This window comes from Schistocerca cancellata, chromosome 2, assembly GCF_023864275.1.
Source record: "Schistocerca cancellata isolate TAMUIC-IGC-003103 chromosome 2, iqSchCanc2.1, whole genome shotgun sequence".
Lineage (NCBI taxonomy): Eukaryota > Metazoa > Arthropoda > Insecta > Orthoptera > Acrididae > Schistocerca > Schistocerca cancellata.
Genome location: NC_064627.1, coordinates 706352984 through 706365833, shown reverse-complemented (window position 1 = coordinate 706365833; position 12850 = coordinate 706352984). Strand labels below are relative to the sequence as shown.

Genomic DNA, 12850 nt, shown 5'->3' with positions numbered 1-12850 from the left:
GAGAGGAAAATAGACCAGCGAATGAATTTCTGCGCTGTACGTGGAGGTACAGGCTTGGTCGGATGAAAAAGCGATGTCAAAGGTTTGTGGTCTGTGATGATGGTAAAGTGTCGACCATACAAGAAATCATGAAACTTTGTAACACCAAATACGAGAGCCAATGCTTCTTTCTCGATCTGTAAATAATTTCGTTGCGCAGACGAGAGCAATTTGGACGCAAAGGCAATAGGGCGATCGTGCGAACCATCTTCGTGCGCAAGCACAGCACCGATCCCGAAATCCGATGCATCCACCATCAACAAAAGGGGCTTCTGGGGATCGAATGGCGTAAGGCAAGTATTGGAAAGCAACGCCGATTTCAACTGGCGAAAGGCGCGTTCGCATTCCGTCGTCCAGACGAACGGAACACCTTTACGGCGTAAGCGATGAAGCGGAGGTGAAATTGAAGAGGCCTGTGGAACACAGCGATGATAATAGTTAATTTTTCCCAGCACACTCTGTAGCTGCTTCAAATTCTGCGGCGAAGGCAAGTCTTGGTTGGCACGGAGGTGCTCGGGACTGGGATGTATGCCTTGGGCATTGAGTACATGTCCCAGGTAGGGTAAGTCACGAGCAAAAAACACACATTTGTCCTTCCGCAAGCGAAGACCATTTTGTCGCAAGACCTGAAATAATGTTCTGAGATTGGCTAAATGTTCTTCTTCCGTCTTTCCGGAGATCACGATATCGTCCAGATAGTTTGCTGCAGTAGGGACCGACGCACAAACAGTTTGTAGATATTGCTGAAACAATGCAGGGGCGGATGCACACCCGAATGGCAGTCGTTTGAATGGATACAAACCAAGATGCGTGTTAACCACCAAAACGCGCTGGGTTCTTCGTCCATCGGTATTTGCAAGTACGCATCTGCTAGGTCCAACTTCGAAAAATATTTACCCGGGCACAGTTTGTCAAAAAGATCTTCGGGGCGGGGTAAAGGAAAAGTTGCAGTCACTAGTTGTGGATTCACTGTTGCCTTGAAGTCCACACAAAGTCTCAATTTTCCGGAAGGTTTTGGAAAAATTACTAAGGGTGATGCCCAGAGAGAAGCCTGCACACGTTCAATTACCTTGTGATTCCAAATCGTGTAATGTTTTTGCGACCTCATCACGCAATGCGAGGGGAACATTGCGCGCTCTGAAAAATTTCTGTTGCGCGTTGACTTTCAGTTCCAAATGTGCTTTATAGTTCTTAGCGCAACCGAGGCCCGGTGCAAAAATGTCTGCAAATTCTTCACATAGACGAGAAACACTGTCGGAAGGCACAGTCTGGTTCACTGATAGGACCTGATTTACTATAGACAAGTTAAACAACTGAAATAAATCGAAACCAAACAAGTTCACTGCAGAAGAAGAACGAAGGACGTAAAATGACACAAGTTTTGTTTGTCCCTTGTATGTTGCAAGAAGGCTGCACTGTCCTAACACAGGGATCTCGTGACCTGAATAGGTACTTAACTTAGCATTTGCGGCACGCAACGGAGGTGTGCCTAGCAGTTTGTAAGTGTCTTGATTGATCAGTGAAACTGCAGCCCCGGTATCGAGCTGGAATGGTATCACTTTGCCGTTAATGTCCAAGTCCACAAAAAGTTTATTGTCGTGCTGACGATAAGAGCGACTGTCTCGTGCAGCGTGAACTGACACTGGTACAAAATCACTTGCGACTTGACGGGAGTTCCGGCGATGTCGACGCACACTATTTGTGGGACGAACACAGTCACTGTTAGAGAGTGGCACTGGGCGTCGCTCTTGACGGTACATTATTCACAATATCAATAGTAACTGAACATGGCGCCTTGCTAGGTCGTAGCAAATGACGTAGCTGAAGGCTATGCTAACTATCGTCTCGGAAAATGAGAGCGTATTTTGTCAGTGAACCATCGCTAGCAAAGTCGGTTGTACAACTGGGGCGAGTGCTAGGAAGTCTCTCTAGACCTGCCGTGTGGCGGCGCTCGGTCTGCAATCACTGATAGTGGCGACACGCGGCTCCGACGTATACTGACGGACCGTGGCCGATTTAAAGGCTACCACCTAGCAAGTGTGGTGTCTGGCGGTGACACTTCAGTATTACTAGTGTCCTGCTAGACACAGTCAAGTCATTTAAATATCTGGGCGTAACGTTGCAAGGCGATATGAAATGGAGCGAGCATGTGAGAACTGTGGTAGGGAAGGCGAATGGTCGACTTCAGTTTATTGGGTGAATTTTAGAAATGAGTGGTTCACCTATAAAGGTGATCACATAAAGGACGCCGGTGCTACCTGTTCTTGAGTAGTACTCAAGTGTTTGGGATTTATACCACGTCGGAGAACATCGAAGCAATTCAGAGGTGGGCTGCCAGATTTGTTACCTGTAGGTTCGAACAAGACGTAAGCACTACGGAGGTGCTCCGAGAACTCAAATGGGAATTCCTGGAGGGGAGGCGACGTACTTTTCGAGAAACACTATTGAGGAAATTTAGAGAACCGGCATTTGAAGCTGAATACCAAACGTTTCTACTGCCACCAACATACATTACACGTAAGGACCACTGAGATACGAGAAGTTAATTCTCATACTGATGCATATAGATAATCGTTATCGCTCTGTTTGCGAGTGGAACAGGAAAGGAAATGACCAATAGTGGTGTAAGGTATCCTCCACCACGCACCGTTCGGTGGCTTGCGGAGCATCTATGTAGATGCAGACGTAGATTTCTATCGTGCAGTGAAGATATTGATTGTGTCTTTGAGCTGGCGTACTTCACATACGATCAGACTCTATTTGTATTTTCTGCCAGGTTTCAGGACAGTTTTGTTCTGGAACCTATTAAAAGCATCTCTCTTTGAAGTCCTCTCTAAATTTCGAACTTTAGTGAAACATCGTCAATCCTGGAGATTTTGCGTGAATTCCGGATGGTATTCACTCACATGCTGAGCAGAGGTCTACACTATGACCGAAAGCACTAAAAACATCAGAAATAATTAAACACTATTGTGAACTGTTTTTTACAATGAAAAATATGAGCTTCAAAAAGTGACGAATACACCGTAGAGTCTTGAACATCTGTTTCGCGAAAAGAGGTTTGGGGGGGGGGGGGGGGGGAGAGGGCACTAAATGATATGTGACTAGTGTGAAAAAATGTACTCGAACTGTACCTGACTGTATTTCCTGTTGATTCTTCAAATGGATGTCAATCTGGCATCCATCTCTCCTGCGACTAGTTCTATGTCGTAGTTACTCTTTAAATCGATTCATACGCCGACCCCTAATGTTTAACTGATGTGACTGCTCCCACTGATTTTTCGGCAATCGTGTAATCACACAATTCGTCTATCCTCCGATGTGTGGACTGTATGTTATATTTGTGTACGTTGAGAGTCAACTGTCAACTCGAGCAATAAGCTTCGATCCTCTCCAGGTCTACGGCATTTAACTGATTTTCCAGCGTTGCGGCAGAGGTATGTCATTTACATGCCGTACTGTGGACAGTAGTGTCCTATAAAGCGCTGTTGGAGTACGGCCGAAACCGTTTTAACGTCTGAAGAGGTTCTATGTTTGGAGTGACACGATGTATTATATTTGCTAGGCACCGCTGGGTAGCCGCGCGGTCTTAGGCGGCTTGCCACGGTTCGCGCGGCTCCCCCCAACGGAGGTTCGAGTCCTCCCTCGGGCATGGGTGTGTGTGTTGTCCTTAGCGTAAATTAGTTTCGGTTTACATTAAATATTGTGAAAGGCTAGGGACCGATGACCTCAGCAGTTTGATCCAATAGGAACTTACCACAAATTTCCAAAAATATTTGCTAGAAAATCTTCAGTCAAATCACAAACACGGACTGATTTGCAATACGCTGCTACTTTGTTCATTAGGTGACAGAGCGGAATTGTATCGAACGTCTTCCAGAATTCACGATACACGGCATCGATCTGCTTACCGATTTATTCTGCGCTCTGGTCTCGCGGACGAACAGATTGAGTACGATTTCACACGATCGCTTTTTGTGAAATCCACATTGATTCCTTCAGAGGAGATTTGTGGTCTCCAAAAAGTCTCTAACACGCATACATATTAGAGTAGCGCTTATTTTTCAGCTTTCTAAAAGTTTAGCTCCCACCTATTTTGTTCCAGTCAATGAAAAAAACGATATGCGCAAAATTTTAGCTCAGTCACACAAATACAGGACGACCCTCATAGACCACGAAGTTTCGAACTTTGCTGTTCGTATGCCTCTTCATTATTATTATTATTATTATTATTATTATTTATTATTATTATTATTAAATAAAATTTTATTAGAGATAGTTATTTTTAATAACTCTTGTTTTAAGACTTTAATCCTAATATTGTAATATACGGGGTGAGTCACTAACTTTTGCCACCTAGAATAACTCCGAAAGTATGATAGTGTCTGAAAAGTTTGTGGGAGAAATGTTGCATGGGACAACAGGGGCCACAATATGACGTTGGCTTTGTTGCTAGGTGGGGTCGCGTCACAGATATGAAGGTCAACTTTGTTTTTTTTTTAAGTGGGATGCTATAGTTTGGTACTTATTTTCTGATAGCGGTTATCGAGATGAATCCAATGATGTGTAACATTAAGGTCTTTTAAGGTTAATGAAGGTTAAAAAGGTCAAAAAGGTGGCATGAACGTCCATTTACAGAAGGCGTTTGAAGTGATGACCATTGGTATCAATGCAGTGCTGCAATCTTCTTATCACGGATTGGGTATTCCTTATCTCTTCGGCACTTACCGAAGCACATGCTCTGACAATTCTCTCTCGTATATCATGCAAACAGTAAATATTCGCCGAATACGGCGTGTCTATCTAACGTGCCATTGACATGTAAACACCATTCGACAGTTTCGCAATACAACACTAATAGGGATGGTAAGCCTAGTATCGTCGAATGAAGCGAATATGAAAGGTGTATTCCTTCGAAGAACAAGTCGATATGCTTCTCATTTACGGAGAATACCAACGAAATTCAGTGAGAGCTAGAGGCTTATACGCTGAAAGATATCCTCAACGTACTCACCCTACACGTCGTACATTTAAATATGTGTGTGATAAATTGAGAACAACTGATCTTTAACGCATCGGAAACATACCTGGCAACGGATAGTTACTAACAAGGAAACGGAAATTGGTACTCTTGCTACTGGGGTTCAAGATCCTTGTGTTAGTTCGCGTCAAATCGCAAGCGCATCTGGCATGAGCCAGAGTAGTGTTGTTCGTGATCTGCATCGCCATAAATATCATCCTTACCAGCCGGCCGCGGTGGTCTTGCGGTTCTAGGCGCTGCAGTCCGGAACCGCGGGACTGCTACGGTCGCAGGTTCGAATCCTGCCTCGGGCATGGATGTGTGTGACGTCCTTAGGTTAGTTAGGTTTAAGTAGTTCTAAGTTCTAGGGGACTGATGACCTAAGATGTTAAGTCCCATAGTGCTCAGAGACATTTGAACCATTTGAACCATCCTTACCATATCAGTTTCCACCAAGAATTAACTGGTACGAATTGTATGCGTCGCATTGAATTCTGCTGGTGGGCTCAACTTCAGATTCAGAGGGATGACACATTTATTAATTTGATTTTATTTACTGACAAGGCTACATACACGAACCACGGAAATGTTAATTTTCATAACATACATTATTGGGCAACTGAATATCCATGTTGGCTGCGGCAAGTTGCACACCAAAAACCGTGGTCGGTGAATGTATGTGTGGGATTGTGGAGGACAGAATTATATGCCCCTATTTCATAGAAGAAAATCGTAATGGTACGAGGTACACCACATTCCTGCAAGAAACATTAGGTCTGTTATTGGAAGAAATATCTTTAGGAACAAGGAACAGAATGCGGTATCAACACGATGGGTGTCCGGCACATTTCTCGCTGATGGATGAGACAATTCCAAAATCGTTGGATTTGACGCGGAGGAGATGTCTCGTGGCCGGCTCGTTCGCCAGAATGGACACTTCTGGACTTTTTCTTGTGGGGATTCGTAAAAGACATTATTTGTAAAGACGTTCCAACTACACTCGAAGATATGCGAGAGAGAATTGTCAAAGCATGTGCTTCGGTAAGTGCTGAAGAGATAAGGAATACCACTCAATCTATGATAAGAAGTTTGCATCACTGCATTGATACCAATGGTCATCACTTCGAAGACCTATTGTAAATGGACGTTTATGCCACCTTTTTGACCTTCATTTACTTTCAAAGACATTACTGTTACACATCATTTGATTTGTCTCGATAGCCGCTATCAGAAAATAAGTACCAAACTATAGCATCCCATTTAAAAGAACAAAGTTGACCTTCATATCTCTGAGGCGATCCCACCTAGGAACAAAAAACCAACGTCATATTATGGCTCCCGTTATCCCATGCAACATTTTTCCCACAAACTTTTCAGCTCCTATTATACTTTCGGAGTTATTCTTGATGGCAGTCGGCCGGCCTGTGTGGCCGTGCGGTTCTAGGGGCTTCAGTCTGGAACCGCGTGACCGCTACGGTCGCAGGTTCGAATCCTGCTTCGGGCATGGATGTGTGTGATGTCCTTAGGTTAGTTAGGTTTAATTAGTTCTAAGTTCTAGGCGACTCATGACCTCAGCAGTTAAGTCGCATAGTGCTCAGAGCCATTTGAACCATTTGGTGGCAGTAATTAGTGACTCAACCTGTATATTATGCATCACAATTTTATTAATAGCAAAAAAATTAATAGTACGATTGTAGGTAGTTGTAGTAGCCAGTTGGGGATAAAAGCGGTCACTTCTTTTCACGGATTTGAAGAGTACAAATTTAACCTAAGTGACTGCCAAGAATTAGTATTGCACTGGGATGGAAAGTTGCTTCCAGAGCTCAAAAGTACTGAAAAGGTAGATAAACTGGTAATATCAGTAAGCTATCAAGTCGAGGAACAATTGTTGGGGGTCCCTGGAATCCTAATATCTTCTGCAGAGGATCAACCTATGGCTGTTTACCAGGCGGAGCAGAAATGAGGTATCGCTGATAAAATTCAGGCGCTTCGCTGTGGTAAAACAGCAAGCAGTACAGGTAGAGTAAATGGCAGCTGTACAAATCCAGAAAAATTCTTCAATCGTGAGCTGTTATGCCCCCTTTGATGTCATGACATTTTTGATTTGTTCTTGAGAACCTGTTTTGACTTACTGATGGGGGCAGCTTGTGGCACAGACATGAAACTTGTTAAGAAATCGTCGAATCGTCGAAATTCGACAAGAATGCTTACGCTACCGGCACCAGTGAAATGCCTGCCGATGTTGAATCCATTGTTCTCAGATTTCTTGAAAAACCAAGTTTCTATGCAAAAACAACGGTGAGATGAAACTGCTGGAATTACCTGTGATCCTTCCTGCCGGCTTTCCACAGACTGGAGTATCGTTTCGCATCCCAGGAACTGTATCTCATTCTTGTTGGATGGCAGAGGCCATGCATGCATTCAAGTTACACATGATTCAAGATCAGTTTCATTTTTGTGATGTGGAGAAGAACTCATTAACAATAATACATAATTATTTTAACTGTAGATGTGTACGTCGGGGTGTGGTTTCTGTGAACAGAAGCAATTAAGGCTACTTACCATGATATCCTATTCATGAGCTAACTAATCAATTATCAGCATATTGGTCCAGCAATTAATAAGACTGCTTCAAAAGAAAAATCAAATCACCTCTAGCACTTAGCTACAGAATCTGTGCCTTCAGCTTTGTTTGATGACTATGTTACAAGAGTCAAGTGAAATATAGCTCAAGTTATCTTGGAATTAGGAAAAAGGCGAAGAAGAAGGAGACAAAAAAACTAAAAAAAACATGAGACAAAGAAGTGACCTTTACTCTTTTAAGAATATTGACTTTTTATCTTCTATAACACCTAACACGAAAACTTTCTTCACGAGGTTTTTTTCAATACCGATATTATCCTCAAAGGCACTTTAACATAGAAAGATGACTCCCTTTACAAATGTGCAATTCAGAAACTTCAAGAGATGGTGGTTGGAATGATGTTGCAGAAAGCGATGTCAAACTCATTCAGGACTACAATAACATTCTCACAAAATATTAAACTGAGAAAGAATTTGTTTCACAGATTGTTGCTGGAGACCGTAAAAAATACCCAGCTGCTACTAAATCTTCTGTAAGGAATAAATCATGATCCGTTTTCATTCAATCGAGCTACACTTTGATTCTAAGAGACTTACCAACAATCGTTCTCCCCGCGAACCATTCGCGACTGGAACAGGAAAATTGGGAACTAACATTGTTACTTTCTCCGCGTAGTGTAGATGTGGTTGTAGATGTTTACGACAAAATAGTTTCTGTTATAAATGCAGTGCTAAAACTTTGACCACTTGTAATTGTTTTCTAGACACAGTGTTCGAAACCGAATATCCAGTTTTTGCGAGCGATCAGTTTTCCAAAAGTTTTTCTCTTTTCATCCTTTTCTTGTTGCCTCATTCCTTCCATTTCAGCCCACCTTCCAGCCACCATAAATCATCTTTGTCGGTACTGACACGTGACCGAAGTAAATGTCTTCTCGTGGTAGTTTTGTTTCTGATACCGGGAGAAATGAGGTGTAATCACGATCATAGAACATTAAAAACCTAACTAAAATCCTCATTCTTGAAAACTAAAATAGTTCTCAGAAAATTAAAATTCCTCTCGGAAAAAATAACGATCACCTCGGTAGCTAAAGACCCTATCGAAAACTAAAACCCCTTCTTGAAACCGAAATTCATCCTGTAAATTAAAATCCCTCCTAAAAACAAAAACAAAAAAAAATTTTTACAGTAAAACATCTTTTTCAAACCAAAAAATTCTAAGAAACAGCCAGGGTTGGCTAAATGGGCTGTTATTATGGTGTATTACAGACTGTGTAATCCCGAAGTAATTCTGGAATGTTTTCTCAAATTTCTTGCCAAGGTCATTTTTCAGTATGCACTTCTGTTGAAGTAAATAATGTTATCAGTCTGTCATTTTCGAATTTTTTCGTGTAAGTTACGAAACGTCGTATATTAATTATTATATTTCGCTCGGGGAAAATAGGTTTTTCACTTACTGTTTTTCCTTCTCTTCTTTCTTCAGTTTCCTCTTCCCACTCGTATCATGCCTAGGTTATCTCTACATATCGAATCAGGTCCACATGCCAAAAAGCATTCCAAACCGAAAACATGCCATTTTAAGAGCTGTATCCTACCATAGCAAGCAATCTCGTGGGATCTTCTCAGTCCGTTCTTAACGACTAACCTATAGCCGGCCGCGGTGGTCTCGCGGTTCTAGGCGCGCAGTCCGGAACCGCGCTACTGCTACGGTCGCAGGTTCGAATCCTGCCTCGGACATGGATGTGTGTGATGTCCTTAGGTTAGTTTGGTTTAAGTAGTTCTAAGTTCTAGGGGACTGTTAAGTCCCATAGTGCTCAGAGCCATTTGAACCATTTGACTAACCTATAATGCACTTCACCCGAAAAACCTCGCACGGAGAGTTTAATGGAAAAAGTCGCGTGCGCTGGGTTTGGGACTGCTTTGACACGCGACGCCACGAGAAGCCACCTATTCCACAGCGCCGGCTGTACGCTTTGAGACAAGGGCGTTTCCTGCGTGTTGCAGGCCTGTTCTCGCGGGCCATCTCGCAGAGCGGCAGCGCGCTCAGCCCCTGGGCCACGGTGGACGCTCAGCGGGCTAGAGGGGCGGCGCTCGCGCTGGGTGCAGCTGCGGGTTGCCATGATAACCAGTCGGCGGCGCTGGTGGACTGCCTGCGCGGCGTGCCCGCCACCGACCTCAGCGCCGCCGTGGCGCGGGCCGTCACTACACGCAGTCCCGTGAGTTGCCAAAGTCTGCTCACTCTACTGCAAGAGCTCAGATAAAGTAACTCTGCGATGCCACATGGCAGTGGTGTAAAAGGGGAAGGGGAGGATGGGGGGGGGAGGGGGCTTTACAAGCTAGTACACAATATACCATGTGCACGTGCAGCCTCTAAGGCGTATATTATAATTAAGCAGTATTGTTCCAGTTAAAGTGGCTCCACAGACGAGCTGCTTGCGAGAGAGTAATAATAAGCAACTGTATAATCAGGCGAGGTAGTGAGGGTCATTTTCGGCAACTTTTGCCAAGCTGTGCAAGGTTTATTTGCCTTTTCTGTCATACCACGGCCGCGTGAACACCACGTGGATCGGGTACGTGCTGTACATTCACTTTTCTGACGACCCCAAACAGAAGGATCCAGAGGACTGAGGTCCAGTCAATAAAAAATATGAAACTTCCTGGCAGATTAAAACTGTATGCCCTACCGATACTCGAACTCGGGACCTTTGCCTTTCGCGGGCAGGTGCTCTACCATCTGAGCTACCGAAGCACGACTCACACCCGCTACACACAGCTTCACTTCTGGCAGTACCTCGTCTTCTACCTTCCAAACTTTACAGAAGCTCTCCTGCGAACGCTACAGTTGAAGTGCCCAGGTAGCAAAAGAACAATATATTGATTAAATCTAAAGGAATAGAATACAGTGTACAGTTTCTGGGGACAGTAGTCCGCATTAATCGGTTTAGACTGAAAGACAATCATTGACGTTGCACTAGTATGTTCTCGCACGGACGAAGTCCGTTGGACCTGTCATCGGCAGTGGGGTGCAGAATACTCGAGGACGGCTGGCGGTAGGGTACAGCGAGGCAGGGAGCTCGAGGATGGTTGGGACGAAGTCCAGGAAAAAGACGAGCTCAGAGACAGCTCAGACTTCAGTACAGTGAAGCGGTGAACGGAGGATGCCCTCGCCGGTGGTTTGGTTGCACGCATCCTGAGGTGAGGGACACCTCCTTAGCTTCGGCGAAGTAAACTCTGCACAGCAGCCGAGAGGCGCCCTAAGTACCCGCCCGTGGAAGGATATTACATCTACATCTGTATCCACATCCATGCTCTGAAAAGCACCGCAAAGTGAGTGGCAGAGGGTACGTTCCACTGTACAAGTTATTGGGGTTTCTTCCGGTTCACGTACAGAGGGCAGGAAGAATGATCGTTTGAATGCCTCCACGTGTACTATAATTAACCTAATCTTGTCCTCACGATCCCTATGGAGTGATAAATAGGAGTTTATAGTACATTCCTAGAATCATCAATTAAAGCTGATTCTTGAAACATTGTAAGTAGACTTTTCCGGGATAATTTACGGCTATCCTCAAGAATCTGCCCATTCAGTTCCTTCAGCATCTTCGTGACACTCTCTCATAGGTCAAACAATGTTCTTACAACCGTGTTGCCCTTCTCTGCACGCGTTCAATATCCCCTGTTAGTTCTACTTGGTATGGGTCCGACACACTTGAGCAGTGTCCTAGAATGGGTAGCACGAGCGATTTGTAAGCAATCTCCTTTGTAGACCGATTGCACTCCCAGTATTCAACAAATAAACCAAAGTCTACCACCTGCTTTACCCACAACTGAGCCTATGTGATCATTCCATTTCATATCCTTACAAATTGTTACAACCAGGTATTTGTAAAAGTGGGATTCGGTGTGAATAGTAGACCCTTTTCGTTTCTTAAGCAGCTTCTTTTTGATAATTCCTTTGGGAGTCTCTTTGGTTACGGTTTTTCCTTTGGTTACGGTTTCTCCTTTGGTCCTCTTTTTAGCATTTGCTCCACTCTTCGCTGACTCATTTTGTCGTTTTCTGTTTCGCAGGTTGTCGATGTTTTCTGGAGAAGTCAAAACCTCAGCTAAAGCTTTGAACTTCTTCCTTGCAGATGCAACTTTATCTAGGATAGGTATCGGCGAAATATGGTCCTAGAGTTTGCCAGGGGTTATTTGAGATTCTTCTGTTGCCACTGTCGAGGTCATATCTGTTGCTTCTGATGAAGACTGCATGTTTCCTGTGGATTTTCCGCCCGTTCCGAACAGCCCAGTGATGAAGCTTGTATGTGTTCAAGTGCCTGATCGTTATCTACGTCTGCACTTGCTTCTTCCGAGGGATTAGGTATCTCCTGCCAGTGCAAACAACTTGGTCGAGGTGAAGTAGGTCTGTTTTCATGTCGTTCGTTGTTTTCCTGATGTTGATCTGAAGCTGATGTTAAAAACGCGTATTGGGAGATGACATCAGGATTAAACGGGATGATTCCTGTGCTTCTGAACCCCAATATTGCATTCTCTGTCGTAGCTGCTTATACCCATGCCTTTGTAAGCAGTCCTCCGAACACTAATCTGGAAATTTTTCTATGTAGACTCATTTTAATGTACGAATTGCAAGCATTGTAATAATAGGATTTCAGAGCTTTAACAAATGCTCTGTCTAGCGGCTGCAGGTAGCGTGTGGTGTGGCTGGATAGACAGAGCAAAATTATATTTTTTTCTTCTGCAAACTCTAATGTATCCACGATGCTACAATGAAAGCTATGTCCATCCAAAATAAGCACGACTGTTCCCTCAGGCTTCCTCGGTGCAAAATGGTTCCTTAGCCACAGAAGAAAAATATCAGTTGTTACGTACGCCGACTTTTGTGACATGAAAATCGTGGAACCCGGCAGCATACCGTCCTTGTACTCGGCCTTTTCATTTTTTCCCTTCAAAATACAATCTGGGGGTAAAAACATGCCCTCTCCATTGCAGCAAGCGATTACAGATATGGTTTCACCGGATGTTATCGCTGGAACGCTCTTAGACCCCTTTGCTGCCAACACCTAACCTGGTCTATTATTCAGCTGAAGTCCAGACTCATCTACGTTGAATATATTTGCCGGATTATCAAGGAGGTTATGCTCTACCAAGATGTTCTGCAGCAATGAAAAATAGTCTGAAACGTTTTTGGTACTTAAACCCCTCGACTGTGCT

At 43.9% G+C, this 12850-nt stretch overlaps 1 protein-coding gene across 1 annotated transcript in view; it reads left to right on the top strand.

The window, feature by feature from the left end:
* The window catches only part of LOC126157945 (juvenile hormone esterase-like), a 193831-nt gene that overhangs the window by 108363 nt on the left and 72618 nt on the right, over positions 1-12850 (top strand). Inside the window, exon 5 of the mRNA XM_049916409.1 lies at positions 9644-9855. Coding sequence (XP_049772366.1) covers positions 9644-9855 — 212 coding nt within the window. The remainder of the gene's footprint in view (positions 1-9643; positions 9856-12850) is intronic.